The sequence below is a fragment of the Podarcis muralis genome, chromosome 6 (genome assembly GCF_964188315.1).
Source record: "Podarcis muralis chromosome 6, rPodMur119.hap1.1, whole genome shotgun sequence".
Lineage (NCBI taxonomy): Eukaryota > Metazoa > Chordata > Lepidosauria > Squamata > Lacertidae > Podarcis > Podarcis muralis.
In genome coordinates, this window is record NC_135660.1 from 32,150,748 (window position 1) to 32,164,070 (window position 13,323).

The 13,323-nt window shown below is 41.1% G+C and overlaps 1 protein-coding gene across 3 annotated transcripts in view; it reads right to left on the bottom strand.

Moving 5' to 3' along the window:
- Window positions 1-13,323, bottom strand: part of PXYLP1 (2-phosphoxylose phosphatase 1) — a 61,871-nt gene that overhangs the window by 30,241 nt on the left and 18,307 nt on the right. Inside the window, exon 2 of one of the 3 annotated variants that reach the window (XM_028731047.2) lies at window positions 504-635. The exons of 1 other annotated variant lie outside the window; for it this stretch is intronic. In XM_028731047.2, the coding sequence (XP_028586880.1) occupies window positions 504-582 (79 nt within the window). In that variant the 5' untranslated portion in view covers window positions 583-635. Of the gene's footprint in view, window positions 1-503; window positions 639-13,323 lie in introns of those variants that run through there. One more of the 3 variants, XM_028731046.2, reaches the window with a different exon arrangement.

The window sequence follows — 13,323 nt, forward strand, 5'->3', positions numbered from 1 at the left end:
CCATACAGGGATCGAACCTGCAACCTTCACGTTATCAGCACCATGCTCTAACCAACTGAGCAACTTTGTGTTTCTGTGAAAATAAGTGTTTGTGGTTTGTTTCCCCAAGAAACCTTGGCAATCGCTTATGGTTTGTTGGAGATAAACAATCCACAAGCACTGGTTTGCATAATACATAAAGACAGCCACCGACTTTTTTCCTCTGGTATACAGGAGCAGGGAAGGATCACATCAGGGACTTGCAAACCAGGAAATCATCACAATCAGCATGACTTTGGTTAGAATTTGTGTAGAACACGTGTTTCTAGAATTGAAAAAGTGGTGGCATTCATTTCCCATTCACATATACAGCTTGGCATCAACTTCCTTTGAGCTACATTCAAATACGTGGTTTACAAAGAAAGGTTGGGGGCAAACAGAAAGTAGGCCAAATTTAATAGATGCCATGGTGAATGCTGTGAGGCTTTACACTTCTCACATAATGTGAACCGAGGTATACTTACAGAATTGTAGGCTAAGGCTCAGAAAGGCTAACAAGGCTGCCAAGGCCAACAAGAGCAAAAAACGATTTCGGAAAAGCATTATTATTCTTTCTGCTACTTCTTCATGATTTCACCTCCATAGTCAGAAACTTCCTGTCAACACAAATACAAAAATAATGCATTAGAGATAACCCTCACCCTTTTGAGAAACTCTGAAGCTCCAGGATTAAGAAAAAAGGACATGATTGCTTTCTTTTTTTAAATTCTTTTTAGTAAGTACTAGTAAAATAACTATTTCCATAAAACAAAAAGATCAGACAGAAAATATACACATTTATTATATGAAAAAGTCAAAACAATATTCACCAGAGCCTACCTTGCTATCCTTTACTACCTAATACTATTATTAATCACTTCATTACTATCTCTTTATTACTGATTACTGAAATAAACTAATAAATTGCAATTGTATCTTTACAAATTTCCATTGATTACAAATTAAATTGATACTTTACAAATCAAATTGATACTTTAGAACAGAGGTAGCCAATAATGTGGTGCCCCCTCCAGTTGTTGTTGGGCTCCATTTCCCATTGGCCTCAGCCAGCATGGCCTATGAGAGATGCCGCCCAGCTGGAGCAGGGGTAGGCAACCTAAGGCCCATGGGCCGGATGCGGCCCAATCTCCTTCTCAATTTGGCCCACGGATGGTCTGGGAATCAGCATGTTTTTACACGAGTAGAATGTGTCCTTTCATTTAAAATGCCTCTCTGGGTTATTTGTGGGGCCTGCCTGGTGTTTTTACCATGAGTAGAATGTGTGCTTTTATTTAAAATGCCTCTCTGGGTTATTTGTGGGGCATAGGAATTCGTTCTTTCTTCCCCTCCAAAATATAGTCTGAGGGCTGGTGGACTGGCCCACGGCTGGAAAAGGTTGCTGACCCCTGAGCTGGAGGGTATCACCTTTGTCATCCCTACCTTCAAATAATAAAAAGGCTTTGCTTTGCTTGAGGAAGCAATGAGTTCCCTTTGCAATATTCAATAAATGGTATCCAGCATACCAAAAAATCCTGTTGCCTCCTCCTTTAAACCTTTTTTTCATTCTAAGTTTATTTTCCCCTGAAAATAACTTGTTCTTCACCTGTTGTCAAGTGCCAGGGGCCCTTTACTGGGAAATAAAGGTTTTAATACATTAACTATTCAGCAAAATCCACTCAGCTTATTTCAAAATGCGATTGAGGACTGATATTCTGAGCATTTCAAAAGTCATACAAATAATTCCAAATCTTGCTTTGTACAAAGCAGTTAGGGGCGGTATTCAACTATTCAGAGTTGTTACACTCAGAATAGACCCATTGAAGTACAGTGGTACCTCACAAGACGAATGCCTCGCAAGACAAAAAAACCCGCTAGATGAAAGGGTTTTTTGTTTTATGAGCTGCTTCGCAAGACATTTTCCCTATGGGCTTGCTTCGCAAGATGGAAACGTCTTGCAAGTTTGTTTCCTTTTTCTTAACACCGTTAATACAGTTGCGACTTGACTTCGAGGAGCAACTCATAGCACGCAGTGTGGTAGCCTTTTTTGAGGTTTTTTAAGACTTTGGTGATTTTTGAAGCTTTTCCAAAGCTTTCCCGACACCGTGCTCCGCGAAACGGAAAAAATCGCAAGACGACAAAACTCGCGGAATGAATTAATTTCGTCTTGCGAGGCACCACTGTAAGTGGGTTTAAGTAATGTAAGTAACTGTTTAAAGGCTAAATCCTATGATCCCTGTGAGGTCATCCAAGTTTTGGAGCTCCCTGTCTGCAGGCAGAGAAGGTGGTCCATCCTGAGAACCTACATCCCAGCCATCACAGAAAATGTAAGGGCAGTGACTGATACCCTCTCACCACTGCTGAGGGCAAAAAGGAGATGTTCTGAGGATATGTAATGTGTGGCTCATGGATCCAGTGGATTCAAAGCCCTTCAATTTCCCAGGCACAGCCCTGGAATGGGGGGTGGAGGTGGAACTAGCTCCTGAGGGGGCAATCCTATTTTCTTTCCCTTCCCTTCCCTTCAAGGAAAACTCTTCAAGAAAATACGATCAACGAAAGGAGGGAAAAGAGAATGATGACAGCCCTGCATCTGTCCAGTTGGGTATTATTAGCCCAGGAGGGTTTTGGTTTTGGCAGGTCACCCCGTCAATTTCTCTCTCTCTTGTCAATGTAGGCCTGGACTGCCAATGGCTTTCAAATACCAGAGCAAGGCAAAAACGGTGTTTTAAAAGAAAATTGTGACATCTAATAAATAAAAGTAATTATGCCATCCATGATTGATTTGGGATCATTCCCAATGAACATCTGTGCCCAACAGAAGCTGCCAATGCAATTTGTTTTCAGGTGCTACTTGATATTGGCTTTCCTTGGGATCAGGGACATGTACTACAATAATACGATATAACTCATGAATAATACTGCAATAAAAACTATTTACATTGCCAAACAAAATGACACACAGCCAGGATATTAAAACTGTCACTTTCAAGTCTATCATAATCTATTACGGGGGGGGGGGGGGGACCTCATACAAGAATACAGGAAAACAAATAAACCTAATGCAATCAAGTTACAGGACCACCATAGATGCAGCAATACATTCACAAATGAAATAAATAATAATACTCATCTCTTAATCTGCAGGTTGCCATCTGATTGGATTTTTTTCTGATTCCGATCTGATTTTAGGATGTATTTTAATTGATTGCCTGATTTGATCTTAATGTGTTATACATTTAATGTTAGCTGCTCTGAGCCCGGTTTTGGCCGGGGAGGGCAGGGTATAAATTATTATTATTATTATTATTAATCATATTTGAAGGCCACCAGAAGTGGCGCTGTGGGTTAAACCACAGGGCCTAGGACTTGCTGATCAGAAGGTCGGCGGTTCAAATCCCCGTGATGAGGTGAGCTCCCGTTGCTTGGTCCCTGCTCCTGCCAACCTAGCAGTTCAAAAGCATATCAAAGTGCAAGTAGATAAATAGATACCGCTCTGGCGGGAAGGTAAATGGCGTTTCCATGCGCTGCTCTGGTTCACCAGAAGCGGCTTAGTCATGCTGGCCACATGACCCAGAAGCTGTATGCCGGCTCCCTTGGCCAATAAAGCGAGATGAGCGCCACAACCCCAGAGTCAGCCACGACTGGACCTAATGGTCAGGGTCCCTTTACCCTTACCTTTTAGAAGTATCTAACTGCTAGAAAGGAAATATAGCTAAAATATTAAGATGTACGGCATGAGGCTATATCAACAAAGCTGAAATTACAGATAAACATTTAGACAACAAGGGAAGAGTAGCTAGGCTCCCCACTTGTGCAATGCTCTCCCCGGGGAGGTTTGCCTAGCACCTCTGTTACATATTTTTAGGTGCCAGGCCAAAAAAAAATCCTTTTCCCAGGCCTTGGCTAATGAAAAAATCTATGGCCTTTAAAACTGGGGTGTACTGTTTTGTTTGTTACTATGTTACGTATTTTGGTGCTTTTTATACTGTACACCGCCCTGTGATCTTCGCATAAAAGGCGGTATAGAAATTTAAGAAACAATAATAATAACTGGGCCACACACTCTCTGTTCCTATTTTTTAAAAAATAAAATCAAATCAGCCCATTGCCTCAGAACTATGCATGGGCTGCATTTTTCCATCAATAAACCTGAGGAGACTTATCTACCCAACCAGATACTGTTCTACAAAGTGACAGCATCACACAGGGCTCTTTAAGAAGTACACTAGATGCTTCAGGTTCCCTTTATGGAGCAGGAGGAGAAATGTTGCATGTGAAGCCCCTGAGAGACAATGAACACTACCACTATGAGTTCTAATCTTTCTGGCACTCCCTTTTATTTCTACGAATACTGTTGTCAGCCAGAAACCGCCTAGCAAAAGAAACCACATCACCATCACTTGTGAGTCATTGGTATCTCACTGCAGTGTTCTTTCTACAGCAAGCTACCAGATTGTTTAAATTAATGGACGCATATAATAAAAACATGAAGCAGTCTTGAGTTTACAACCTGGATCTCATATAATAGACCACTGTATGTAGAGGTTACCAAAAAATTATTCTCAGCAATGCAGTATGACCATGTGATTTGACTTAATCACATCAAGGGACTCCACAATGGTGCCCTTCTAGATTGTGCAGCGTAAACTTGTGTAGAGAATTTGGTCAAGCTGCAGGTTTAGCAGTTTTTGCTTCAGCCACCATACAACAGAGTATGTGGTCACTTCCATGGGGGAGTCAGAAGCAGCCCATCATTCTGCTACTTTAGAGCAGCAGCCTCCTGTCTCGCCCAGAGTAAACACATTATTACACTGAATCACTGTGACAGCTTAAATGAATTGATTAAAATGGCTTGTCTCCATAATAATCAATAACACTCTTCAAAGTCTGTCTCCATGAAATTACTGTACTTATCTGGTGTGAGAGATCAAAACGATGCAAACTGACACAATATGAGAAAGCGAGAGAGAGAGAGAAACAGTAAATGAAAAAAACTCACCACTGTAAGGAAGAAAGTAAACGATACAAACATTGAACAAGATATACATATACCATATTTTTCTGTGTATAAGACTAGGTTTTCCCCCCTAAAAATAATGTCAAAAATGAATGGGTGTCTTATACATGGGCCATCTCCCCCTATTTTCTTAAATCTGAGTCCCCAAAAATAGGGGGCGTCTTATAGACGGAAAAATACGGTAACTCAATGTAGTAAAGTTACAGGAAAGGCAAAAGAATAGCTTTCCTCCAGATTTCCAACAGACCAATCTACTGAGACAGCAGTTGTTCCTTCTCACATAGATATGCCCCCAAGAAGGTTACAGCAGTGTTGGGGAAAACAAGTCTCCATTGCCAACCAAACCTCAGGGGTGTGAGGAACCTCAGGAAGTGTCCCATCAGAGGCTCTCAGTGATTTAGTTAGAGATAAGAATCATTATTTGTGAGTTCTTCAAAAGTTATTGGGCGAGCAACTCCAGAAGTTAAATTTAAAATATAGCTGTTTTGTGGGGCGGGGAGGGGGGGGGACGGCTGGGATCTTATTCTCCACTTTTTTAAGTTTCACATAAAAATCAGGAAAGACATGCACTATATTTTTGGGGGAATGTTATCACACTTCTTTTATCGAGTTACCTTTTTCCACTGGTGTAAATAGCAGTAAGTTCCTGTAAATAGCATGCAAAGTTTTGACTGAAGCACAATTTGACTGTTTCGTAATGGCCTCTAGGCTTCTGTTCACCTATTATGAACAGCTATGAAAAATAAATATTGAGTGACTGACCCTTAACTCCTTGCTTAGACATAAAACAGAATAATGCAGGTGAAAGTATGAGTACGTGCCATGAGCTCAGCTCAGTTCTGCTTGGCAGTTTGCCTTTCCCATTCTGCCTAAAAGTTCTGTCTGTCCTGTAGCTCTAGCAGGAGCAGACAGGGGGAAAGAAGAGTCCCTTGAGTGGCTGAACCAAATCCTTCCTGCAAAGATATGTTCGCTGGTGTGGCGAACACTTCTGTGTGTGCCTCAGCAATGGAAAGAGTGACACTGAGCAGACACTGCGCTTGACACCCACAAGAAAACATTGTTCCTGTTCTTTGTACTCGGAATGAATAATATTGTTAGTCTTTCCAAGTTCTACTGGGTGGCTAATCTGCATTATCTTCACTCTAAGTTTGACTATTCTCATGTCTTCTGCTTATCTGCTGATCCCTTTCCTGAATGCTGCTAACCCAGAACTTGAACCTTTAACAAAGTTACCACCTGCCACTGATTTTCCTTCCTATTCAATCTGCAAAGTGAATTCATGCACTCTGAAATTTTTGATTAATTAATTAAGTGATTTAGCAGATCTTTTTCTAAATCAATATTCCTGATTAAGAAACTAATATCCTATTGAGACTTTGATTCACTTTGCATCTTTGAACTAGTCACTGAAGAGTGTTGATTAATGAACTCAAGAAAAATCAACCGACTGCACATCTTTAATGTTTCGACTAATCTTCCAATAATCTTATGTCTTTAGTTATTGATTTTTAAAAAAATAAATGTGCATTGCATCCAATGCTTCATGAACAGAGCTCCACTTGTGCAATGGGACTTCCCCTTCCTCTGCTGTCATAGCCCCAAATCTGTTATGAAGGGTCCCCCAAGCCTCAGAATCAATTTTTGAGGGGTGCAGGTAACATTCTGATGTGCAACCCAGAAAGTCTAGGTTTCTCTGTGACACAAAGCTGGAGTTAACAAGCACACAGAGTATTAGGATCAAGTTTTCGTATGATTTTCCCTAATTACTGTAGAAAATCTTTCTAACATCTGAAGAACATTTCCAGCGCAAAATATTAAGATATTGCTCAGAAGAGCCAAGCGTTTGCATTCCAAATGCATCAAGGGGTGCAATCTGTAGCCTTATTCAGATATTCATGTGTATAACATTGTATGGAAAGATAGCAGGAAGGACCACATACCCTAGGCTCACCACTAAGTTCTGTTGTGTTATTCTGAGAGCATACGCCCCCCCACACACACACACCTGTGTGCTCTGCCCACAATACACTGATGCCCGCCAGCTCTTCTTGCTCTATTTACGGTTTTGTTTTGTAAGTTACGACAAGATATCACTAGCCCAGTCATGGACTTCTGTAAATGAAATCTCTGACAATCGCAGGACTGTACTTCATAATCTGTCATGACAACTAAAAGCAGCCCTTGTCTCCGTACATTAATGATCCAGAATGTTTTGCACAAATGAGTAGATTCCCACCCTGAGTAAATCTCATTATTAGACTGTGCAGTAAATTTCTATTGCTTCCAAAGGCTTCTGCTCAGTTACAAGAACCAAGCTGCAATAAGTCCTTTGAATTCAACACCTTGTGAGTGTGACAGATAGCTAATTTGAGCTTGCGCAAAACATTTCAAGGACTGCTTCAGCACAGAACTCAGAGAAGGGGCCAAGGAGGGGAAAATTAAATTTGAAAAGATTAAACCAGAATGGCTAACCCCGTATCACTGCAGCCATTCACCAGATAGTGATTCCCAAAATACTCTTCACATTTATGCACCAGCAAGATGCAAAATGTAACTATGGATTCTCTTTCTCTTACATCTTGAAAACTTGCTTATGATCCTCAAGGCTTAAACTATGGGCAATTTTTTAACTGCTTTGATTCAACTTTGCTAGCATTGCCAGGGACTGACAAATTGCCACAGGAGCCGGATATAGACTGTGGGATGCCTGCTGGCTGCCCGCGCTTTAGACAACTGGAATTTTTTATTAAGAATCAACCTCTTCCAGCCTTACATACGTCTAAGCAAAGTGTTTCAAGTAATGGATTACAAGAATAAATTCGAAACCCCATCTCCACACATTGAACTTCACCTGTTTAAGGACTACAATGGTCACTGCTACACACCTACACCAAGTTTTATTAAGGTTCAGCATTTGCTAAACCAGTCTCAATGCTTTTCTTCCCCAAACAAATTGCATGCAGTAAACAAACATCAAACTTTGGTTACAGCTTGTGGCTTGTTAGGAGCAAGACAAACACAAACCCTAACACTCAACCAAACCATGCCATTAGTTCTAGGTAGCATGGCAGCACCCGGACATGAGCCAACAGTGTGACGCGGCAGCTAAAAAAGCCAATGCAATTCTGGGCTGCGTCAATAGGAGTATAGCATCTAGATCAAGGGAAGTAATAGTGCCACTGTATTCTGCTCTGGTCAGACCTCACCCGGAGTACTGTGTCCAGTTCTGGGCACCATAGTTCAAGAAGGACACCGACAAACTGGAACGTGTCCAGAGGAGGGCAACCAAAATGGTCAAAGGCCTGGAAACGATGCCTTATGAGGAACAGCTAAGGGAGCTGGGCATGTTTAGCCTGGAGAAGAGGAGATTAAGGGGTGATATGATAGCCATGTTCAAATATATAAAAGGATAATAATAATAATAATAATAATAATAATAATAATAATAATAAATTTTATTTATATCCCGCCCTCCCCAGCCGAAGCCGGGCTCAGGGCGGCTAACAACAATAAAACAGTACAAAAGTACAACATAAACAACATTCTAAAATCATTCATTATAAAAATTAATTAATTCAAGCCACTAGCAACCATTGGGCCAGAGCTCCGCGAAGATTGCCGAGGGAGGGAGTCAGCCTGTGCCCTGGCCAAATGCCTGGTGGAACAGCTCTGTCATATAGAGGAGGGAGAAAGGTTGTTTTCTGCTGCTCCAGAGAAGCGGACACGAAGCAATGGATCCAAACTACAAGAAAGAAGATTCCACCTAAACATTAGGAAGAACTTCCTGACAGTAAGAGCTGTTCGACAGTGGAATTTGCTGCCAAGGAGTGTGGTGGAGTCTCCTTCTTTGGAGGTCTTTAAGCAGAGGCTTGACAACCATATGTCAGGAGTGCTCTGATGGTGTTTCCTGCTTGGCAGGGGGTTGGACTCGATGGCCCTTGTGGTCTCTTCCAACTCTATGATTCTATGATTCTAGGAGCAGCAAAAAGAACAAAGCAGCCATGATTTTCCAACTGAGTGACTGTATGCATACTCATTCTTGCTAAGAAATAATCTGGTTTAGCATTATGTGCGAAACAGCTATTATATTCTTCAAGAGGATGAGTCTTAATCAGTAATCACATCTGAATATTTTACCTTCAACATTAAAAAAGCAAATCTATAGATTACTACTGAAGTTTACATAGAACAACTTCACAGATTATTAGAGTACGACATAATTGTAGCTATTTAGTTGGAGAAATAATTCTCAGGAATGCCATCAGTTATGCGCCTCTCAGTATTACACAATATTTTACACTAATGGGGGGGGGGGGATTCCTAATTATTCAAACCAAAACGAATCCATATATATAGAGAGAGGGAGAGGTAGAAGAACATAAAAATTGCAATTTTTCTTTAGCAGCCATTTTTTAAATGAAAAGGCAGTGAGGATTATGTAATAGCCTGAAAGGATTATTTAGTAATTGGATTCTTGCAAATACAGAGCTTCTAATCTTCCCCTCTCCAAGCCCTCCCTATTTCCTTTGTCAGCCACTGAATATACTTGTTAGTCATGCCTATGATCATGGAATTATGCTCAACATGGCCTTTTACCCTACATCCCCACATCTGATATTCTGAATCTTCAATGTTCTTGCACACCAGCTCCAAGACCAGCATTCCCTCTACATCAGTATAATTATCACTGACCCTTCCTGAGGCAGCCTCTCATATTACCTGAAAAGCTGTTTCTGAACTCAGGGGGAGAGGGGGATCACTGTGCATACATGGCAAAGGAGGAAGAATGGAATGGGTAGAAACTGATGACATACATGCTGTGCAAATGCTAAAGATGGGTGGTTTGAATCCAAGGCCCAAAGTTTCGTTGTTTCATTGTTTATTATTCTTAAAAGCCTTCAATTCTCCTGCTATCTCCCTTCAACTTCACTAGATAAGTCACTTGGCCATTATACTATTGTTTCGTTGCACAACTAAGAATTATCCTGCCCCTATGAAAAAAAGGAGAACACCAAGAGTAGCACTGGTTTAGCTGTTTTAGACACTCCTAGTTTCCAGCTGTAACTTTCAGGCTACTTGTATGATTTAATGGCAAGACAAAGTAACTAAAAGAAAAAAGGAAAAAAGGTAGGACAGTAATGTAAACTTGTGAGATGGCCACACTCACCACTGGTATGTGGTCCCAGAAAGTTGGCCACGGGTGAATTTGACTCTCAGGCCAAAAAATGTTAACCACTCTTGTCATACAGAGTTAGTGCAAAGACTTTTATTTATTTATTAAGATTTCACTTATGGCAAAATCATAGAGTCCATAGAGTCCCAAGTATTGGGAAAAGATAGAATGCAAACATAAGAAAGAAAAAGACAATTGATAATTTGTTTGTATTAACTCTTTAATCATTTGTTTCACTTGTTTTTCAGTTGCAAATTGCAGTGCTGGAAGTGAGCAGCAAAGTGTTCAGGGGAAGTGTTGGAGAGATTTGGAACAGAGATTATGCCTTGCTTTCCTCTGTTTAAAAGCAAAGTGCTGAGCATTTCTTTGAATAACAAGTTCTTGGCCTGCACAAGGCCCAAAGATAAGAATAACAGCTGCGTCATTAAAAAACATGGAACTTTATTTTAAGGAAAATATCCTTTCTCTGCACTCCTTGTAAAAGACCACTTTTTAAAAATTCCCACTATCTTCTGTTATGGGGAAAACGTTTTTATTTAATCAAAAATATTTCACAAACTTCTAAGTACCACCTTAAAGCTCTTGGTGAAATTGAAAATATTCTAATGGCTTAGGACATAGTGTTTGTTATGATTCTGATGCAAAGTACTTGGGGACAGTTTTGCCCTGAAAATCACACACTAAAGTCATTGTGTATATGTTCCACTTGTGGGAATCTCATAGGCATATAGTCAACCACTGTGGGAAAAAGGACAGTGGACTAGCCAGACCTTTGGATTGACCCATCAGGACAGTTGTTACATAATCATGTTCTTATCAACTAAGAAGGATTATATGCTGCATTCAATATCTACTGGAGTTAAATTCCTTGCACGTTCTCAGGCAAAGAGACTGAGATCCTTTATTTCATAGTGTTAACATGCTTTGGCTTCCCTGCAGTTCCACTCCAGGGTAGCTCAAAGAATATTACGAACTTGTGGTGTCCTGTTATTCTTAATGTCTTCCTTTTTCTGTCTTATCACACACATCTTAAAAGCACAACCTAGACAGAATTTTACACACACACACAGACACAAAACATGTTGAGCACTGTTTTGAACAGGCATGCCAATAAAGGGGACAAAATGCAAGTTGTTTACATAAAATATTGTAAAATGTTTATGGGAAAGTACCAATTAAAAACAAAATTTTAAAAACAATGTATACCTAATAAAACCCTATGTCTGGGTAGTTTTAGCAGACATTAAACAAGTATAGTGAGGATGCCAGCCTGATTGTAATAGGCAGGGTGTTCCAGAGAATATGTTCTGCCGGACTAAAATATTAATTACTGGCAGATGTGGAATGAACACTATTTGGCACTTGCAGAAGTGTAAGTTCTGCAGATCAAATTGGTTAAATGGACATGAATATGAAAAGGTAAACTGGCCTGGAGCTGCTGAGGGCTTTATATACTAACAGGAACACCTTATTATTTGTAGTATTTGTATGCCACTTTTCAAACCAGGCATCTCTAAACAATGATTACATGATTTTTTTAAAAAAAAACACACCTAACAATCTATAACGAGTGTGATACAATAAACACAGGATAGCAGAACAGAAAGGAAACGACAAGTCAGTTTCATAATACAGAATAATAACTACCGTATTTTTCGCCCCATAGGGCGCACCGGCCCATAGGGTGCACCTAGTTTTTTTTTGGGGGGGGGAATAAAGGAAAAAAATTATTTCCCCCCCAGGCGCAGGGCTGGGACGGGGGAAGCCCGAGCTTCCCCCGACCCCAGCCCCCAGAACAGGCTGCTATCCGCAAGCCTAGGGAGCCCGGCCCAGGCTTCAAATGCAGGCAGCTCTGAGCAACCCAAGGGTTGCGCAGAGCTTCCTGAAGCCTGGAGAGCGAGAAGGGTCGGTGCGCACCCCTCCAGGCTTCAGCGAAAGCCTGCATTCGCCCCATAGGATGCACACACATTTCCCCTTCATTTTTGGAGGGGAAAAAGTGCGTCCTATAGAGCGAAAAATACGGTACAATAAAGGAATGGAATAGTGGGAATTCTCTCATCCCTGGTTATGTCACAACAGGTGAGTGTTAATAGTAGTTCTCTGGTGATCACTCATAGCTGAGTAAGATTGTCTTCCATGAACACAGTCTTAACAGTGAGTCCGTAAGTGACTGTGGAGGCCAATTCTGGATCCGCAAGTCCTTCCTTCCACAGTGGGGACATAGGTTTCCAGGCAGGAGTTGACCACAATGAGGGTTTGCCAAATGTGCCTTCCTCTTAGCACATTTCTCCCTTTCGTCCTGAGTTCGAGCATTAATAAGTAGGACAAAGCAAAAAGAACCATTTTTCTCCAAATTGGCATGCGACTGAAGACTTCCCTTAGATATTTGCTCTCAGTTGCCTGTATTCAGGTCTCTGTGCTCATTGCATTATGACTGCTCTTCAGTCAAGTTCTCTAAGTATTGTTTCTCCTTTCCTCAAGGCAAGATTGTTCTTCAGTATCCCTGTGGTGACAAGATGTGCAAAGGTTGGACCACCTAATGTGGAACTAGTACAAGCTGAATGTTCGGCAACTTAATGCTATTCTATCTTCTCTCTCCTCACTCAGGGCAAGTTAGTTCCACAGAGATACACTGATGGCCAGGAGATATGACTGAGATACTCTCCAAGTTCTGTGCAGAACAGCAATAGCCATCATATCGCCTTAAGCTAACAAGAGGTGCTGCTAGCCACCAAGGCCATATGGGCCATATGGGCCTCCGGTGGCAAAGCTAGATCCAGAAGCATCTCCAGACTGCAGGTAATTAGCCAATTTCTCATCCACAGCCCCTCTGTCTTATCAAGATTCAAGGTCAGTTTATTTTTCCTCAGCCAGCACACCACTGCATTCAGGAACCAATCTAGGATCCACACAATCTCTGCTATTTTACATGTTCCAGAGAAATATTGTTGAGTGTTGTCAGCATATGTATGGCACCGTACTCCACACTCCCAACAGTTTCATATCGATATTCAACTGCACTGAGGATTAAATAGTGTCATGTGGCACTTCACAGCATAAATGCCAAGGGGCCAAAAGGCACTCTCCAACGTAGGCCATCAGCTAATTAATGGCCTTT